At 36.2% G+C, this 17,219-nt stretch overlaps 2 protein-coding genes and 1 long non-coding RNA gene across 5 annotated transcripts; 2 read left to right on the top strand and 1 right to left on the bottom strand.

Annotated features, from left to right (window-relative positions):
• The first annotated feature begins 778 nt into the window (after positions 1-778).
• LOC108991842 lies at positions 779-2,078 on the top strand. Its single transcript, XR_001996219.1, has 3 exons — positions 779-894; positions 982-1,102; positions 1,916-2,078. It is a non-coding gene; the product is annotated as an uncharacterized LOC108991842 (long non-coding RNA).
• Positions 2,079-2,720: 642 nt separating this feature from the next.
• LOC108991789 (MDIS1-interacting receptor like kinase 2-like) lies at positions 2,721-5,404 on the top strand. The gene is made up of 2 exons (XM_018966171.1): positions 2,721-4,470; positions 5,019-5,404. Exons 1-2 carry the CDS (start codon positions 2,721-2,723, stop codon positions 5,402-5,404), a joined length of 2,136 nt encoding a protein of 711 aa, XP_018821716.1.
• Positions 5,405-5,791: 387 nt separating this feature from the next.
• LOC108991881 (ultraviolet-B receptor UVR8-like) lies at positions 5,792-14,496 on the bottom strand. Of its 3 annotated transcripts, none has more exons than XM_018966282.2 (11): positions 14,120-14,496; positions 13,314-13,387; positions 13,140-13,224; positions 12,703-12,834; positions 12,373-12,609; positions 11,962-12,201; positions 9,051-9,094; positions 7,697-7,879; positions 7,108-7,198; positions 6,384-6,427; positions 5,792-6,282 (listed from the first exon to the last, which is right to left on the bottom strand). In XM_018966282.2, exons 1-11 carry the CDS (start codon positions 14,337-14,339, stop codon positions 6,160-6,162), a joined length of 1,473 nt encoding a protein of 490 aa, XP_018821827.1. In that variant the 5' UTR covers positions 14,340-14,496; the 3' UTR covers positions 5,792-6,159. The 3 variants fall into 3 exon arrangements, with proteins under 3 accessions (XP_018821827.1, XP_018821826.1, XP_018821828.1); XM_018966281.2 differs by having other exon boundaries at positions 11,962-12,207; positions 14,120-14,484; XM_018966283.2 differs by lacking the exon at positions 7,108-7,198 and having other exon boundaries at positions 11,962-12,207; positions 14,120-14,484.
• Positions 14,497-17,219: the final 2,723 nt, after the last annotated feature.

The raw sequence follows: 17,219 nt of genomic DNA, 5'->3' as shown, positions 1-17,219 counted from the left end.
AACTCAAAATATGCACACAATTCATCAAAATACAACTAAGATGCAAAGTGAAAACAATCAATGCAAGTAATTCACAACTCAACATGAAATCAAATTCCAAACACACTGTAAAATTAACCAAAACCTCACAAATAAGATGCTCCTCAATCATAAATAAAAAAAATGAAAATCAGAAGAAATGTTTGTATAACAAAACAGTTCACAGAGAATGCTTGCAATTGACAAATTATACTAAAAAGAGCAATTTGGAGACAAGCTTTTTTCGAAGTTATAGATATAGACGAACATAAACTACTTTCAGAAGAAATAGAACTCTCTCAAAGTTTGCTATTTTTAGGATCAACAGATAAGTTTGCTGCCAATTCAAACTGCATGAGACTATTTTCACAGTGAACACTTAAATCTTCTAATAGTTGGAAATTCATCTAATAAGGTGGCAATTCCAAGACCTTTTCGGAATCTAGGTGAGAAGGATTGTGAGTGGAGAAAACATTTGGATCACTTGGAGTTGAAGAACTATGCACTGGGCGAATATCTGATGATGAATTGAAGAGAAGTTCGGGCTTACTTCTGTAGAAAAAGTGTTGAGGCCTATTAAAGTGAATATCCTGCGGGCCCATGAATAAAGGCCTTGATTCCTTTTGTGGATCAAATTTAATCCCAAGCCCCATTCCCAGCCCGAGCCCAAGTCCATCGTGTTCCTTCGGTTTGTTATAGTGCTTCAAAGTTGTGTATATCTGCTGCCATTGTGATCTCCATGGCAGGTGATACTGTGTTGACCCTATGGCTGTGATAAATGAAGCTGAAGCTGATTCTTGTACCCGAGGACTATTTTCCTCTACCACCTGCGCCTCTGAGCATGAAGACAAAAGGGATACTTTGCTCTAATTTGAGGTAAGGTTACTGGATTCTGCAAGTGGCTAAACAATGAAGAAATTAATGTTTCTTGGTGAGAAAATTAATGAGTGTGTTTCACTGTAGCTGTAAGGAATAACTGTCTTTTTCCATGGATATTCTGCCCGGTTGTAGAGATTTCGATGAAGAAGAAATCAAATGTTGCAAATTTGATTTACTGGCTGAAATTTTTTCAATTTGATCACTGGTAAGTCTATCTTGATCTTTTAGAGTAATCCCCTGTTGTTTGCTTGCATTGAGGATTTTTTTTTCCCTTTGTTATACTTGCCGACTGTTGAAACCGAAGATGAGAAATTATTAAAGAACGTTATTTCTTCATACTGCCCACCTCCCGTTTGATGAAATGCCTGACTGTTATCAAGAGTGGTTTGAAATTCTGCTCTTATCCATGGGCCGTACACAAGTCTTGTAGGAGGTGAACTTAAGAATCCACAGAAGATTTGTGAGTGACCAAGCCTCCCACATGCATAACAAAAGTATGACAATTTCTCATATTTTATAGCATTTCATATTTCATGGTTACCTGGCCTTGGCATCATGAATCCTTGCTGAAGTGGTTTGGTGATATCTAGCTCAACTTTAATTCTAATAAATTTTCTGAAAGCTAGACCATAAAGAGGATGTTTCTCCACTTTGATTAAATTATCGAGAGCTTTTCCTATTTCAATGGCATTGTTGAGAGTGATATGATCAAGGGGTAGACCATGAACTTGTACATTAAAAGTTGCATGATTTAAACTGATTTCATGGAGAGTAGCTCCCGGAGACCATGGCTTTAGAATAAGCAAATGCTCTTTAATATTCCATGGGGCTTGATTAAGCACTCTTAGCTTATCTTGGGATGTTCTAAAGGTGAATATAGCTCTTCAATAAGAAAATTTTGGATGAAGTTCCAAGAGGCTTTAATACTAGAATAAATTGCATATTTGTTCAGAGGTTTATCTGCAACTAACCTTCCTATTAGGATTTTATCTAATATAGCTTGTGCTGTCTAGAGCAGGTTGAAGATTGAGATCATTCCATGACAAAGCTTTTGTCTGAAGGATCAGTGAATCCATATCCATTTGATAAAGAAGGTGTAGTAGCAGAGGCTAGTGTTTTGATAGAATTTGTGGAGGGTTTGATATTCGGAATGTTGTTGTAAGAACTCCTCTAGTGTATGAGATGAGTGCGTGAAAGGGAGCAACAATAAGTGCAGAAAATTATTTCCACCTCATAGACAGAGAAGCTCTTACTTCTCTTAGCCGGTTTTTCAATAGCTCTGATACTCTACTTTCTATATATCTTAACTTGAAATACACTTAAAAGTGGTAGATGGGTAGTAATAGGACTTTTTCCCCGCCTCGTTGATGATAAATTGTGATGCACGTATTATTGCATAGGCATGACGCACCGTATGTCGTATGGTCATGTATTGGAAACCATATTTGACTGCACCATCTGACACTCCTGCTAGATTTCTCGATCGAATGTAAGCCTGGACACTCCTGCTCATTAATTCTCTGTTTTTTTTAATTGACGGAGGATATTGCTCATTGTCAAAAGGTAATTTGCAAGGAAATTTTGCAGTTCGATGGGACTCGAGAAGACGATGACTGCACGAGTCACGTTGGTCTTCATTCAACGTCACAAAAGAATGGAAGAAAATTTGTAAATTAAAGGTTCCTCTTATTGAAGCGTCTGAGTCACGTTTAAAAAAAAAAAAAAAAAAAAAAACCTCTATCTCCATCTCTTCTTATATAAGTGCCCGGAGTTGTAATTTGTACCCATAACAATTAGCCCTTCTCAATCAAACGCCTGTATTCATGGCACCCTCAATTTCCACTTTCATTACGGTAGTAGCATGGGCTACCTGTACCTTGCTCTTTGAAAAATATCATGCAGTTGAGTTAGCGGCAACATCTGAATCATCTGCTGCTCTACAACTTGAAAGGAATGCTCTGCTTCATACTGGGTGGTGGTCGAGTAATCAAACTGGCAATAACTCAGGTCATTGCCAGTGGGATGGTATTGACTGCAATGCACGTGGAAATGTCATAGCGATTCACAGAACATACGCCTCTTTAGGAGGTAAGTTGAAACTCAACTTCTCTTCCTTCCCAAATCTAGTCCGTCTTGATCTTGTTGGAAACGAATTTCAAGGGAGCATCCCCTTTGAAATAGGTACCCTATCAAAACTCTCCCACCTCCATCTGGGCTTCAATAATCTTATAGGTGAAATACCTCTATCTATTGGCAATCTAAAGAACTTGGTTTCCTTGTCCCTCGAGAATAATCGCTTTACTGGTCAAATCCCTTCGTCTATAGGCTGTTTAACTAATTTGAGTTATTTGTCACTCAGTTGGAACCAAATTAATGGTTCCATCCCCATGGAAATAGGAAACTTGAAGTCTTTGAAAAGTCTGCATCTCGCCTCTAACAATCTTACTGGTCCAATCCCCACCAGTCTAGGCGATTGCTATGCCTTGACAGAGTTGTCATTGAGCCGCAACTATTTAGATGGAAGCATTCCCCATCATATCATTGACCTTTATTGGCTAGATAGCATTGATGTTAGTCATAATTTTCTCAGTGGCGAGATTTCTGTTGAACTTGGGCGTGCAAGCTCCTTATCAATCTTGGACTTCAGCTTCAATAAACTTACCGGTAGCATTCCTCCTCATTTCAGTTTTATAAAAGAAGTCAACTTGTCATACAATTCTTTGAAGGGTCAAATTCCAGTTGACTATGGTTGGTATTATGATCGGTATCATACACCAGACACATTAATTGGCAATGAGGATTTATGCGGCCAATCAATGGGTTTCCCTCCTTGCCCTCCAGCTAGGAACAATTCGGTCGGACGCACAGTAAAAATTATGGTTCCCATCGCCATGTTTATTGGATTCTTTGTACTTTGGTGCTTTCTCTTGTTAAAATGTGTAGTTAAGAAAACTCTACCCGAGTCAACAAAAGCAAAGAATGGAGATTTGTTCTCGATATGGAATTACGACGGCCATATTGCATATGAAGACGTCATTAGAGCAACCGAGGACTTCGACATTAAACATTGTATCGGAACCGGTGGTTATGGTAGTGTTTACAGAGCAGAACTACCTAATGGTAAAGTGGTTGCCTTGAAGAAGCTTCATCGTCTAGAGGCGGAGAACCCCACTTTTGATACGAGTTTCAGGAATGAGGTAAAGGTGTTAACAAAGATTCGACATCGAAATATTATAAAGTTTCACGGGTTCTGCTTGCATAAACGCTGCATGTTTTTGATTTACGAGTACATAGAAAGGGGAAGCCTTTTTTGGGTCCTAAACACCCATGTTGAAGCTGTGCAACTAGATTGGCGTAAGAGGATGAACATCATCAAAGGCATAGCAGATGCTTTATATTATATGCATCATGAATGCATTCCGGTAATTGTTCATCGAGATATATCGAGCAATAATATCCTGTTGAATTCTAAATTGGAGGCTTTTGTCTCTGACTTCGGCACTGCTAAACTCCTCGATTCTGATTCTTCCAATCAAACATTAATCGTTGGCACTTATGGCTATGTTGCCCCAGGTGATTTGTTCTTTTCTTGATTTTATTTATCTTTGTCTTTTTTTCCTTGCTTCTGATTGTTCTTTTAAGAGGATGGAACAAGCCATGGGAGACAAATGGTTTGACAAATACTAATGCTAGTTTTTTTAATCAAGAGTAATGTTACGTACAATCGTGGAGTGTGCAATCGTCATGCAGTCGTTTTGAAAAAAAGCAAAGTCAATTATTAAAAAATTAATTTTTTTCATACGGATCTCATATTTATTCATTTTTTTTCAAGTAATTGAACGACGCTTGCACACTCACGACTGCAACTATCATTTCTCTTTAATCAAATGCTAATGCTAGTTGCATTACTATGTTTATTATTTTGACCAACCTTTTTAACTCTTCATAAAGAAAATTGTACAAGAAATGAAAGAAAAAAATTTACATTTTAACCATTTGTTTAGTTTTTTTTTTTTTTTTATTGCAGAGTTGGCATATACGATGATAGTTACTGAAAAATGCGATGTTTATAGCTTTGGAATGGTTGTTCTAGAAATATTAATTTTTTTTTTTTATTACAGAGTTGGCATATACGATGATAGTTACTGAAAAATGCGATGTTTATAGCTTTGGAATGGTTGTTCTAGAAATATTAATGGGAAAACATCCAGGAGAATTTCTGAATTCATTATCATCTTCACATTCTCAAGACGTCATGCTAAATGAACTATTAGATCATCGTCCACCACCTTTCAATCATCTGGTTGCACATGATATTTTCCTTGTTGCTATGATAGCGTTTGCATGCCTGCGCACCAAACCAAAGTCTCGCCCAACAATGAAATGTGTGTTCCGAGAACTTCTTTCTCGCAAGAAGCCAATAGCCAAGCCCTTGCATACAATTTCAATCTGGCAGCTCAGGAATCAGGAAACATATCTTGTTGGAGAGAGTGAAACTCAGTCATGAAATGTTATTGGTAGGTTCAGCATCTTGTCGTTTGATAAACTTGTATGATAAAATAAGTTGGGTTTAAAGGTTTCACGCAAGCATTGAATGGTTTGAAAATAAAGTGACGAGTGAAAAAGCAATAGACATGTAGTCAACGTGATTCGACTAACATTTATCTATGTTCTCAGGGCAGCAATCGAGAGCCTTCTCCTCACTAAATTAACAAAAACACGACTCCAAATACAAGGTTTATAGAACCCTCTCTCATAGTCAAAACAATGCCTACCGCACAAAGCCACAGCTTTCCGCTCTCCTGACTCTGTCATAGCATAGTTAACTACTAGGAATGTAAGGTCGCAGTTAAGAAATTTGCCCTTTACGCCCAAAGAGATAAGAGAGATATAATTGAAGAAACCCGAAAACACACCTAGTTACATTTCAATTACAAAGGCAGGGATCTGATTTTACATAAAAAAGTTTGTGTTTTTTCCTCTACACCCACAATTACATCAGAGTTCAAATTGAATGAAAAGAGATATACACAATTGTGCTGACAAAGCTATACATCTGGGAATCGAAGCTTTCCTTCTTGCAATGGCGTTAAAGATAGGGGCCAGCAATGGCGAACATGTTAGTCATGAAAGAATGAGTACATGCATAGATGTGCAAGTATACAAGCTATTGTATGTACATATACATAGTACTCAGTAAGTTAACAATCTAAATAACTGCTACCTACAAAATTGTGCCAAGACCGCTAGCAAGGGAGTAATTCAAGTGGGAGATTCAGCGAGAAGAAGGGTATGCCACCAGCCACAATAAACATTTTTAGGTATACAGCCATCAATTATGACTTGAGAAGGAATGTTGCGGTCGATCACATCTCCCAAACCAAGCTGTCACATGCAAACATGGACTCTAAATTAGTAAAACCTTAAGTCAATGTAGTACAGTGCCCTGGTAATGGTGTCTTGATCAATTAGTCGAACGTTATTACCTGGCCATATTTGTTCCATCCCCAGCAGAAAACTTTCCTATCCTCTTCAAGAAACAAAGAGAGCAAGTCAACAGGTATATCAGTAACAACGAAATTTTAACCATCAATTCATACAAATTTGATAATCTCTCACACATGATAAATTCTGTCATACAAGACCAATGAGCACAAGTTTTTTTTTGATAGCTCCGACAAACCCCCCAGCCCCTCTCCCCCAAAAGCCTTTTTCAGAATGGTTTTTCAAAGTCTATGCATATTGACTTGTATTTATTTGGCATTCTGTTGACTCAGTATCCCTTTACTAGGACATTCTAAGTATCTGAATTTTACCAAAGACTATTTAATCACTTTGAACTTGGACTTGACAAGCCCATTCAAACTTCTAGTTCAGACAGAGTAAACATTTATGCTTAATTTCGTGGCTGACCAAAATGTTGAATAGTCTTTAACAAATATCCAGATAAATAGAGACATCTGTTCATCAGCAAACAAATGAAAAGCATAACAGAAATGTTCGTGGAAGTTTCATTGAACTCCCACACCTTGATTTGGTACTGATGTGTCAAACGAGCACACCGAAAGCTCCTTCCCCTTTTTTCAGTTATCCTTTTTTTCTGCTTTCAAAATTGGATTCATAACATATCATGGGCTGAAGGGGGTGGTTCTCAGTTAGCACTTAGCAAAAAGGAATAATGGAGGGCTCCAGAAGTCCATGGTGGTGTACCTGTGATTAAGGCACTGTGACGAGCACCACATGATACAAATTTTGCATGCATATTTTCCAAGCATGGAGCATCCAGTAGCCTTGGCAGAGTCTGGTTTGAAAACTCAAATAATATAGTTAATTGCATAAATTCCATTCATATTTGGGCCAGACTCCCTTTCTATAAGTGGATTTGACATATGAAATATTTAATGGAAATGGAGACTAAAGAGTTAAGCGAATATTTGAATTCAGGACCAATGCTGTGATATCATGTTAAATCATTGATTATTCTAAAAGATAAACTTGTTGTGAAGTGGTAAATTTAATTATTTAATTAATTTTCTAACAGTAACAAAGGTAATATAAAAAACACAGCATTATCTGATGAAGGTATTAGTAAGCCTATATATATATATATTTTCAATAGATAAAAGGCATGAGTATTTATCAGTACCACCTGGTTGGACCATTGAATAGATTACCAAGCTAGAATCTATGCCATCACAGTACCAACATATCACTTGGTACCCGTAGCTAAACTGTGTGATATGATGAGATTATCATTGTATTTCCATTCTAACAAAGACCAAAGAATAGATGTATATACCTCGGCTTGATCAGCACCCGTTCCCAACTGCCCAAACTGATTCCCACCAAATGAATACACATCACCATCAGCAGATATGCAGACAGTGTGCCACAATCCCGCAGCAACACCCTCTATCCGGATACCAAGTAAGGAAGACACACAAACTGGGCTTAACTCATCATCTGTACCACCTTGACCACACTTTGACAAGAACACATGACAAAGCAAACAGCTTTACTCCTTTAACATTGTTAATAATAATAAAATAAAATAAACATGCAGCAACAATGAGAGTTAAAAAGAGAACAATATTGAAAAGGAATATTGTAGATTATCCCTTTCTAAGTGAACCTCAGGCTGAAAAAATATAGTGCTTTTTCTCCAAATTCCACTTTACCGACATGTTGATCCAGAGAAACGTCTGAAAGTTGGGACTCCACTAGTTTCCGGGATAATTATGGGGATTACATGTTAAACATGCCAGCTGAAGTAGAAGAGCATATACTTAGGGTATTTGATTGCATGATTTTGAAGACAAAATCCACCATGTTTCGTGGTCAAGAAATCAATTGTGCAGAAATATTAAATGAATGATACCATATATCAGTCAAAGCAGTTGACAGGATTCAATCGAGTTCTTTGTGCTTCATATAAACTGACAAGTGACAACGAAGGAACTAAGGTTGCCAAAAATATAAACTCTAATATTGGCAGCTGGAAGAGAACATTCCATGGCTGAAGTGATGCAAACAGAATGCTTCAAATGAAATTGCTGCAGTTAGGTACATTGACAGTATACAAAGTGGGAAGTATGCCATGCGTGGGTCACAAAACTGAAGAAATAGATAAAATTTCAAACTGACTATATCAGAGAGGATCAGACACAAATGCTCATGACATGATACTTAGTGGTAACAAACCTAAAGACATTTAGACAAACTACGGAGAAAATGTTACCGAGAGATACTGATAACCTGTGTATTTGGATAATGCTTTTGTGCTTTTAAATAAAGAAATCTAGCTTATAAAAATAAAGATAAGTACTTGTTTATATTTTTTTTATTAGGATACATACTGATAAGTTCTGTTGGTTTTTAATCAATCACCTCCTACATTCAAAACAGGGAGAGAGAGAGAGAGAGAGAGAGAGAGAATTTCTGAATAATGACTCTTCTGCAGATATCAGTTTTAAAGGTAATAGATCAAACAAAAATTAGTAGGCAGATCGGAGTCAGTGTACCACATAACTAGATGACCTATGTTGGTTGACCAGGTTGAACTAGAAAGCAGCAAATTTTTCTGGAAAAGATCAATAAGGCCAGAGGCAAAAAAGCATTCAACAAAAGGAATTCACTTGTCCAGGAGAACCCACCTGTCCATACAGTCCCCAACCAAAAGTAAGTAGCGCTCCAGCATCTGTAATGCAAGAAATGATATATGGAAAATGTCAGTCCATGTCATGTCAGCCTCATTTAAATGGGAAGGAGAAACAAATCAGATACTGCAGTGAGGAGCATATATAGGTAGTACCGCAAATTCTATGAAACATATCACTATATGAAACTCAATTTCCAACCAACATTTCAGTCCAGCTCCCTTTCGAACTCATTTAAAATCATGTCAGACATAACAGTCTAACAGCCGATTTGCAGAGCTGAGCCTCCAATTCCAATGATTCACCCCCTTACAAAACGTAGTACACCAATATGAATAATGTAGAGGTGGTAGTTTAACTTAATGGCATATCATTATCCTTTACCACCATGCTGACCCTTGATTCATTGTTGGTTTTTGAAAAATTAAAGTTTAGCTGATCATTTATAATGCAATGCATACAAAGGACAACCTTTTAATTTAAGCCATGTTTGGTTAGTGAGGAGATCTGAGATCACCTTAGACCACCTCACTACTATTTAGGGGTGGTAATATGTAATACAACCTGTGAAACCAACACGAACCAGTGTTTTAAATTTCGTACCGTACCGGCCGGTACGGCCGAAATTTTTCGTTTCGGCCGTCCGGCCGGTACAGGTACTATATCTGTCCCTTACCGGCTAAAATACTGGCCGTACCGGCCGATACCGGCCATTTCGGACTAAATTTCGGCCTGTACCGGCCGATATTTCGGCCTGTGTGTGTGTGTTTTTTTTTTTTTTCGTTTTTTCAAACTACAAACTTATTTTTTAATCCCTAATTCAGCTTAGACTATTTATAATTTATATATATATATATATATATGTATTTATATATAATTTATTTATATATAGACTATTATTTTGAAATATAATTTATATATATATTTATATATATAATTTATTTATATATCGATTATCCCGAAACGTTATCCTAAAACGCTATTCCGAAACGGTACCGGTACCGAAATATTTCGTTCCAGTGCCTTGACCGGTACGATGTCCGGTACGGTATTCAAAACATTGACACGAACACGACACGAAATTAACGGGTTTGGGTTTAATGTTAACGGGTTCGGGTCAAAACGGGTTGACCCGTTAAGACACTATTTATTAACGGGTCAACCCGCTTAACACATAATCAACCCGTTTAGATTTTATTTCAAAATTAAAATTTTATTATTGTTCAATTTTTTTTTATATAAGTAAAAATATTATATATATATATAAATCAATAGGAGTAACCAAATACACTGAACGTATACAAGAAAATACTTAGCCCATACAAGAGAGCCCCTAATGACCCAAAAATTCCATGAAACCTACCCAAAATACACCAAGCCCGAATTGGAATGTAACACACCTCCCCAACCCCAACCCCAACCCCAACCCCTTGTTTCCATAAAACTACTCCTCTACCCAAACATCCCACAACGAGATCGTCTTCACAATGCCCTCCGTTTATTTTTCTCTCGACTTGAGCTACCTCCTTATTGTTAAGTTGTAATATTAGTATTTCTCAATATGCTTATGTTTTTATTATTTTTATTGTTAGAATTGTAATTTTAAACCTATGTTCATATTTGTTATTGTATAGTTTGTAATATTAGTTTTATTATATGTTAAAATTTGAAAAATATTAATATATATTTTTTAAAATATTTTTGCTATTAATACATATAGATTTTAACTTTTATGTGAAATTATATTAATCAGGCCAAATGAGTTATGCGTGTTAGTTCAACTTATTTACATAATACAGGTTTAAATGGGTCGTGTAGTGTTAATTCCTTTCTAATTAATTATTAAACGGATCAATACAGGTGACACGACACGAGCCGTTATCTAAATGGATTGGGTTAGGGTTTGAAAGTTTGACACATTTAACTTAACGAGTCGGATTCTTGTTGACCTATATAGTCGAATGTTCATGAATTGACACGACCCGAAAACACGACTTGCCACCCCTACTACTATTTACTAGTATTCACAAACTATTCACTATTTTTTTACTACTATTCATTTTTTTTTTTACTTTTTCACTACTATTCATAGATCATCTGATATCACCTCAACATCATAACTCTAGTTAATATCAGGACAAATAAAATTCATAGTGAACAGTTAGGTTAAAAAAGTTTCTTCACCAGGATCGATGCCCACCATTTTAGTAAGCTTGATAAAGATCATTTCTCTATTACTCTGAAATAACATTTTATAAGCCTCACATTCTCAACTGGAATTTTGCATATGTAATTATGCTTAGCACTATTCACTTAATCATTATATATATATATGAATAAATCTTGAGAGCAGCCACTGTGCAGCTGCATTCGGCGCACACCTGACGTGTCTAAAACGGTGCGTTTCGTTGAGTAACAAACTAGCATCTACGGATCCATTTAACGTTTTGAATTCATTTCCTTTGAGAGAGAGAGAGCTGATGAGAGAGAGAGAGATGGTGCGTTTTGCATATATATATATATATATAAAGATTGCCACGTAGGGTGTGCAAAAGTGCACACCGCTACAGTGGCTGATCCCTATCAAAACTCATATATATATATATATACACAACACACCATCTCCACAAGTTATGAATTGTTTCAGATTCGTGTGCTATCATAGATTCATAATGTTTCAATAAATCTTACAACTCCTACTAAGAACCTGAATTCACTATGGAAAAACTAGTCTCTCTTTTCTAGAGTTACGGAATACAGCAACCTCTAACATCAGCTAGAGAATATGCATGCATGATCTGGTAATCAGATGAGTTAAAATTTCAAACTGTATATCAGAGAGGATCAGACACAAATGCTCATGACATGATACTTGGTGGTAAAAGTTAAAACTACTTTATATGCATACCTGTGATTACTGCACTATGTCTCCCTCCACAGGCAATCCCCTTCACATAACTTCCTGGAACTCTAAAACCCTGTCTCTCAGAACTCATGCTTCCTCTTGAGAGTGATATGGATCTATCTTTTCCATAAGGAGAGGACTCTATACAAGGTACGGGATGAGGAGAGGACACCATACGTATCCGGGAACCCAAACCAAGCTGCCCTTCGCCTCCATAGCCCCAGCCCCACACTTGTCCTATATCTGAAACTATGGACGATCAGTATCATATGTCTTGATGTAAATGATTAACCTTCCACTACAAATTTCATACCGTATACCAACCCAGGTCCGATGGCCACAAAAGAAGAAAAAAACTACAATCAAAATTGTGACTATGAAGCAACAGTTAGTGTGAGAACAGAGTTGAATTACCTGATAATGCTAAAGTATGGCGCCCCCCAGCAGCAACAGCGGCTATCCTTACTCCAGGGTTAAGCGTTACGAGGCATGGGAAGGCCGAGAGAGTTTCATCACCTGATGATGAACTTTCAGCTGCCTGCTTTGCTGAAGATACTCTTCTTCGTTTTGTATTTTCTTCTCCACCTCCTCTAGCATCAATACCGGATACAGTTTCTCCAGTTGATCGTGACCCTTGAGAGGGTGGACTTACTGTCAGAGAACCACCTCTACAAGTCAGAAAAGAAGAATACAAGACTTTCTCCATTTTCATAATTCATGGTAAAGATGGAAAGCTGAAAGTACCTTGCTCTGTCAAAAAAGAACTCTGCCTCTCAAATGCATCCTTTTCGTAGCAACCCCCCAATGTTGGATCTACAAAGACCTTTCCAGAGGGAACACACTCCTTCCATCCCCACGTATAGACTTCTCCATTCTCTGTATTCAACACAAGAAACTCATTCTCTAAATGACTACACGGCGTACGTTACACAGGGAACTGCAAGACATATGTTTATGTTCGTTCTCTCTTTTATACTTCTCGTGAACTTGGCTTGCACGCCTTGGCTTCTTATAAAAAAAATTAGTTAACAACTGATCGGATGCTTTTGCCAGCTTGGAGATGACTAACAGAAACTAATTATTTCTAGGTATATTTCTACACCCCTTGATTCATTTACCCGAACAGAGGCTCTTTTTTCTTTTTTTTTCTACGCTGAAATGCCGTAAAGAATCAAAATTACCTGTAACTGCAACACAATGGGCCCAACCTGATGCAGCTTTCACTATAGAATCTTCAGTTGGAAGAGGGAAACACTCCGGAGTTTCCTTCTCAATTATAAAGTTAGTTCACAGACAAGCTAAGAAATAATAATAAATTGAAACTCAGTGAATTAGAGTGTGAAATGAAGCAGTACCCCGTGCTTCCCGGATGTCACATAGCTTTGCCCCAGATCATCTGTTGAGCCCCATGTTATGAGCTTTCCGGACTCTGGTCATAAAAGAAGAATCAGTAGAGTGCAGCTAAATTTAGCAAATTGTTACCCGTATAACTTGGGTCTATAAATGCAAGAAATTTATGTGAACCACGACTGAAGCATTAATCACGACTTACGAGGAGGATAAACCGGTCCCACTATATTTGAAATTGATTTCAAATAAAATAACGTATTGAAAAGCGCAGATATTGAAAATTCATTTCCGAGGGCGATTATAGCAGGAAGAATTACAAGGTGCCCAAAAATGGTGCTCCAACGCTAATTTGAAGGAAAAGATTGTATCCCACAAGACGTACGTTTTCAAATTTTAATATTCAAAAGAAATTATTTTTCATAAAAAACTCAAAACAGCAAATTAAAAACAAAGCACTCTTCTCGTAAGCAAGTAGAAGACAAAAAGCATTTTAAAGAGTGGAAACTTTATATATGAAAGAGAGAGGTGGTGAAGGAGCAGGAAAAAATACAAAAAAAAAGAAAAGAAAAGAATATTCCCATATCCCAAAACCAAAACGTTATGTACCGAGCATTCCCTTTTCATTCTGTTTGCCACATTTTCTCGACAACCAAACAGAGTCAAATGCACTAATAAACCAACTCTGCTGCCAAATCCAAATCAAAGAAAACCCCAAATCTAGTGTAAAAGAAAACTAGAAAAAAAAAAAGCGAATGAATCCACATTACAAGGGAAAAAATGAAAATCAAATAGTGACAGAGTGAAAGAGCACCGGAAATGGCCATGGCGAACCCACAACCCCCTCCGCAAACATCCTTCCAGGAGTCCCCGAAGGAGCCAATGGTCGGAGGAACCCTGACTGCAACCGGAGATGTCAGCGGAGACCTCTGTGGTAAAGCTCCCGGAAGGTAGCCCCACATATACACTAACTTCCCTTTAATCTCCTCCTCCATTTTCACGGCCTCAGCGTCCCCCTTTCCATCGCCATTCATTGCTTTTACGCAGGAAAAGAAAATACGGAAACAAGGCTGTGTGGCAGTAATGGTTGGTCCCTGACAGGATTTTCTCGAGGTTTCTGTTTGGAGAGAGAGGGGGTTTTGAGGTTGGTCATCGTTGGACTCTTTTACATGGTGCCCTAACCTGTCTTCGGTTGGTGCATTAAAATGGAGTCGTATCATTTTCAGGGACATGGCGATGCCACGTAGGATGATCACGTGGTAACCGGAACACGTGTCATGATTATAACCGTAGATGCATCGGTCATTGCTAGCCAGTAGTTGGCCAGAAGTTTCTGGAAGGTCTCATTCCCTCCCGGCTCCCAGAACTCCAGAGGCCACGCGCGGGGAGCTGGCGTGTCTGATTTCATTTCATGACACGTGTACGCCTCGGACGAGAACCTAATCATTGCCGTAGACAAGTGTAAGGTGAAGGATGGGTAGGGTTTCTGAAGCGCCGTCGTACGTCACTCGTGGGGCCCTCCGATTCACTAAATTTTCTTGAGACACGATATTTATAAATTAAAAAATTGACAGTTTTGTATGATGGAGTAGCTGGCACGTGCCTCGTGGAACCAACGGTTGAAAGAAGAACATGAATGGAAATGAATATGGTGAAATTTTCGTCTCTTTCTCAAATAATTCGATTTTAATTAGTTACCAAGTAATTTGTAGAGAGAAGATAAATGGTAATATGCAATGGCACTATATTAGAGTATGAATAAATATAAATAGAAGTTATTATTAAGAGTATTCATTTTGTATATATGATGTAGCATCATTTAGATCACATATCTCTCCAAATGAGTGTTGAGAACAATCAACTAGAAGCAGCCACGCAGTGAGTACAAAATGTGCACTGTTATAATGGCTTATCTCTAGCATTACTCTTAGAGTATTCTCAATGGATTTTTTATCCTATCTTTTAAAATATATAATATAAATTCATTTTTTCTATTTTAGACTTTTACAATATGTCATCCATCATCTCATCTATTTTTTTTATATATCATTTAAATTTTATTTTTTTATTTTTTTAAATATTTCATTTCTATCAATAAATTTACAATATCTATTTTTTTTTATTTGCAGTTTGTTTTTATATACAATATAAAATAATTCAATCCTATGCACGTAAAACAAAAATATATAAGCCAAATAAAAATTAAAAATAAAATCAAAATATGAAAAAATTAGTTTAAAATTATTTCCAAGATATTTTTTTAGAAGAAAATGAAATATGTGTTTTAAATGATGAACAATAAAAAGAATTTGCTTACATGATAAAAATCAAAAAAAAAAAATGAGGGAGTAAATGAAATATCAATAATAATAAAAATTTTACAAGATTAATAGGATCCATTATATGTAGCGGGTTACTGTAATTAATTATATTTTACAATTCATTTTACATAATAGGATAGAACTCTTTTTTAAAGTAATTTTTTAAATAATTTACATTTGTTGTATAATACAAAACCATTGAAAGTGCTCTAATTAGATATATGCATACATCGATTCAATATCTTTTACAATTTTTTCGAGCCAAACTCTAAGGTTCAAAGCAACAAGGATATTGATATGTACAACAAGCCATAGAACTATATTTAATGATGCTTGGGAAATAATGTGAGATAAGAAGTTTGTGAATATTAGTGAAATGATTTGTGAATAGTAGTAAAATGATTTGAGTTAAAATATTTTATTGAATTTTAATAAATGAGAGATAAAATATTGTTAAAATATAATTTTTTTTAATACGCATTTGTGTTGAAATTTGAAAGAGTTGTAATTTTTTGTGTTTTGTTTAAAAATTTAGAAAAATTATAATAATTAAATTAAAAAAGCAAAAATTTGAAATTGAAAAATGCTTGTATTTAAGTGATATTTGGTAAGAAATTAGATTATGAGAAGTACTTTTGAGATGATATGAGATAACTTTTCCAAACAAGCCTATATTAGACAAAAAACTCATTACGAATATTAATAAATTATGTAAGATATTTCACTTTATCTGCTTATATATATATATATATATATATATATATATTTCTCCCATTTTAAATTAAAAACTTTGAGACCCCTAATCCAAACTTATCACATATTTTGCTTAATTCTTGTCACAATTAATTAGTTGACTGAGATGTATGCGAACGCAAAATCAAAGATTAATTAATTACAGAAAGTGAATATTACCTAATTCCAATTCTTCCTCGCCACCAAGTGATACATATTCTCTATGGTAGTTGTTATCCAAACCCCGTGCATATATGAGAGAGGATTAACGATACGTCCTTACATATCTATACAATATCATGATCAGAGTACGTTACAAGACACGACGAGTAACATGCAAGATGAAGAGTTTAACCCCATAGAAAGGTTATGTCTTTACAACCGCTAGCTAGCTTCATGGGTGATTGACGATCCCTTAATCAGAGTTTCAAGTCTAGGCATAACACATGAGCCATGCATCAAAACATCCGTGAGTAGATCAGAAATAAAAAAGAAAAGAAAATTGTAAATTAATGTAAATGATATATTTTTTTATATCGTTCATATATGACAGTATTTAATTCGTAAGAAAAAATTAATCAACTATATATATATATATATATAGCATGAAATCCCAGCCTCAGGATTCATCCAACCGCCTGAAGGCCACAAGTTCAGACTTCGATTGGACTTCTACTGGTTCATTGAGACTCAGCTGCCCCACAAGCCTAGCCCAAGAAGAGCGCTAATTTTGAAGCTTCACGGCTTAAAAAAAAGGGTTAAAACTTATAAAATTGGAAGCCACTAATGTTTAAGTGGTGTATATATCAAGTACGGATCTGTGAAGCCACTCGTTCGCCCAATGTTCTGTACAAAGCCACT

This window comes from Juglans regia, chromosome 7, assembly GCF_001411555.2.
Source record: "Juglans regia cultivar Chandler chromosome 7, Walnut 2.0, whole genome shotgun sequence".
Lineage (NCBI taxonomy): Eukaryota > Viridiplantae > Streptophyta > Magnoliopsida > Fagales > Juglandaceae > Juglans > Juglans regia.
Note: the sequence above shows the minus strand (reverse complement) of the source record. Positions and strands in the feature narration are given on the sequence as shown.

Coding starts and splice junctions, on each gene's coding strand:
- LOC108991789 (XM_018966171.1), top strand. CDS start 2,721: ATGGCACCCTCAATTTCCACTTTCATTACGGTAGTAGCATGGGCTACC. Junction 4,471..5,018: donor TTATGGCTATGTTGCCCCAG/GTGATTTGTTCT, acceptor TTTTTATTACAG/AGTTGGCATATACGATGATA.
- LOC108991881 (XM_018966281.2), bottom strand. CDS start 14,339: ATGAATGGCGATGGAAAGGGGGACGCTGAGGCCGTGAAAATGGAGGAG. Junction 7,880..9,050: donor GTTGGGGACTGTATGGACAG/GTGGGTTCTCCT, acceptor TTCTTGTCAAAG/TGTGGTCAAGGTGGTACAGA. Junction 6,428..7,107: donor TCACAGTGCCTTAATCACAG/GTACACCACCAT, acceptor TGTTTCTTGAAG/AGGATAGGAAAGTTTTCTGC.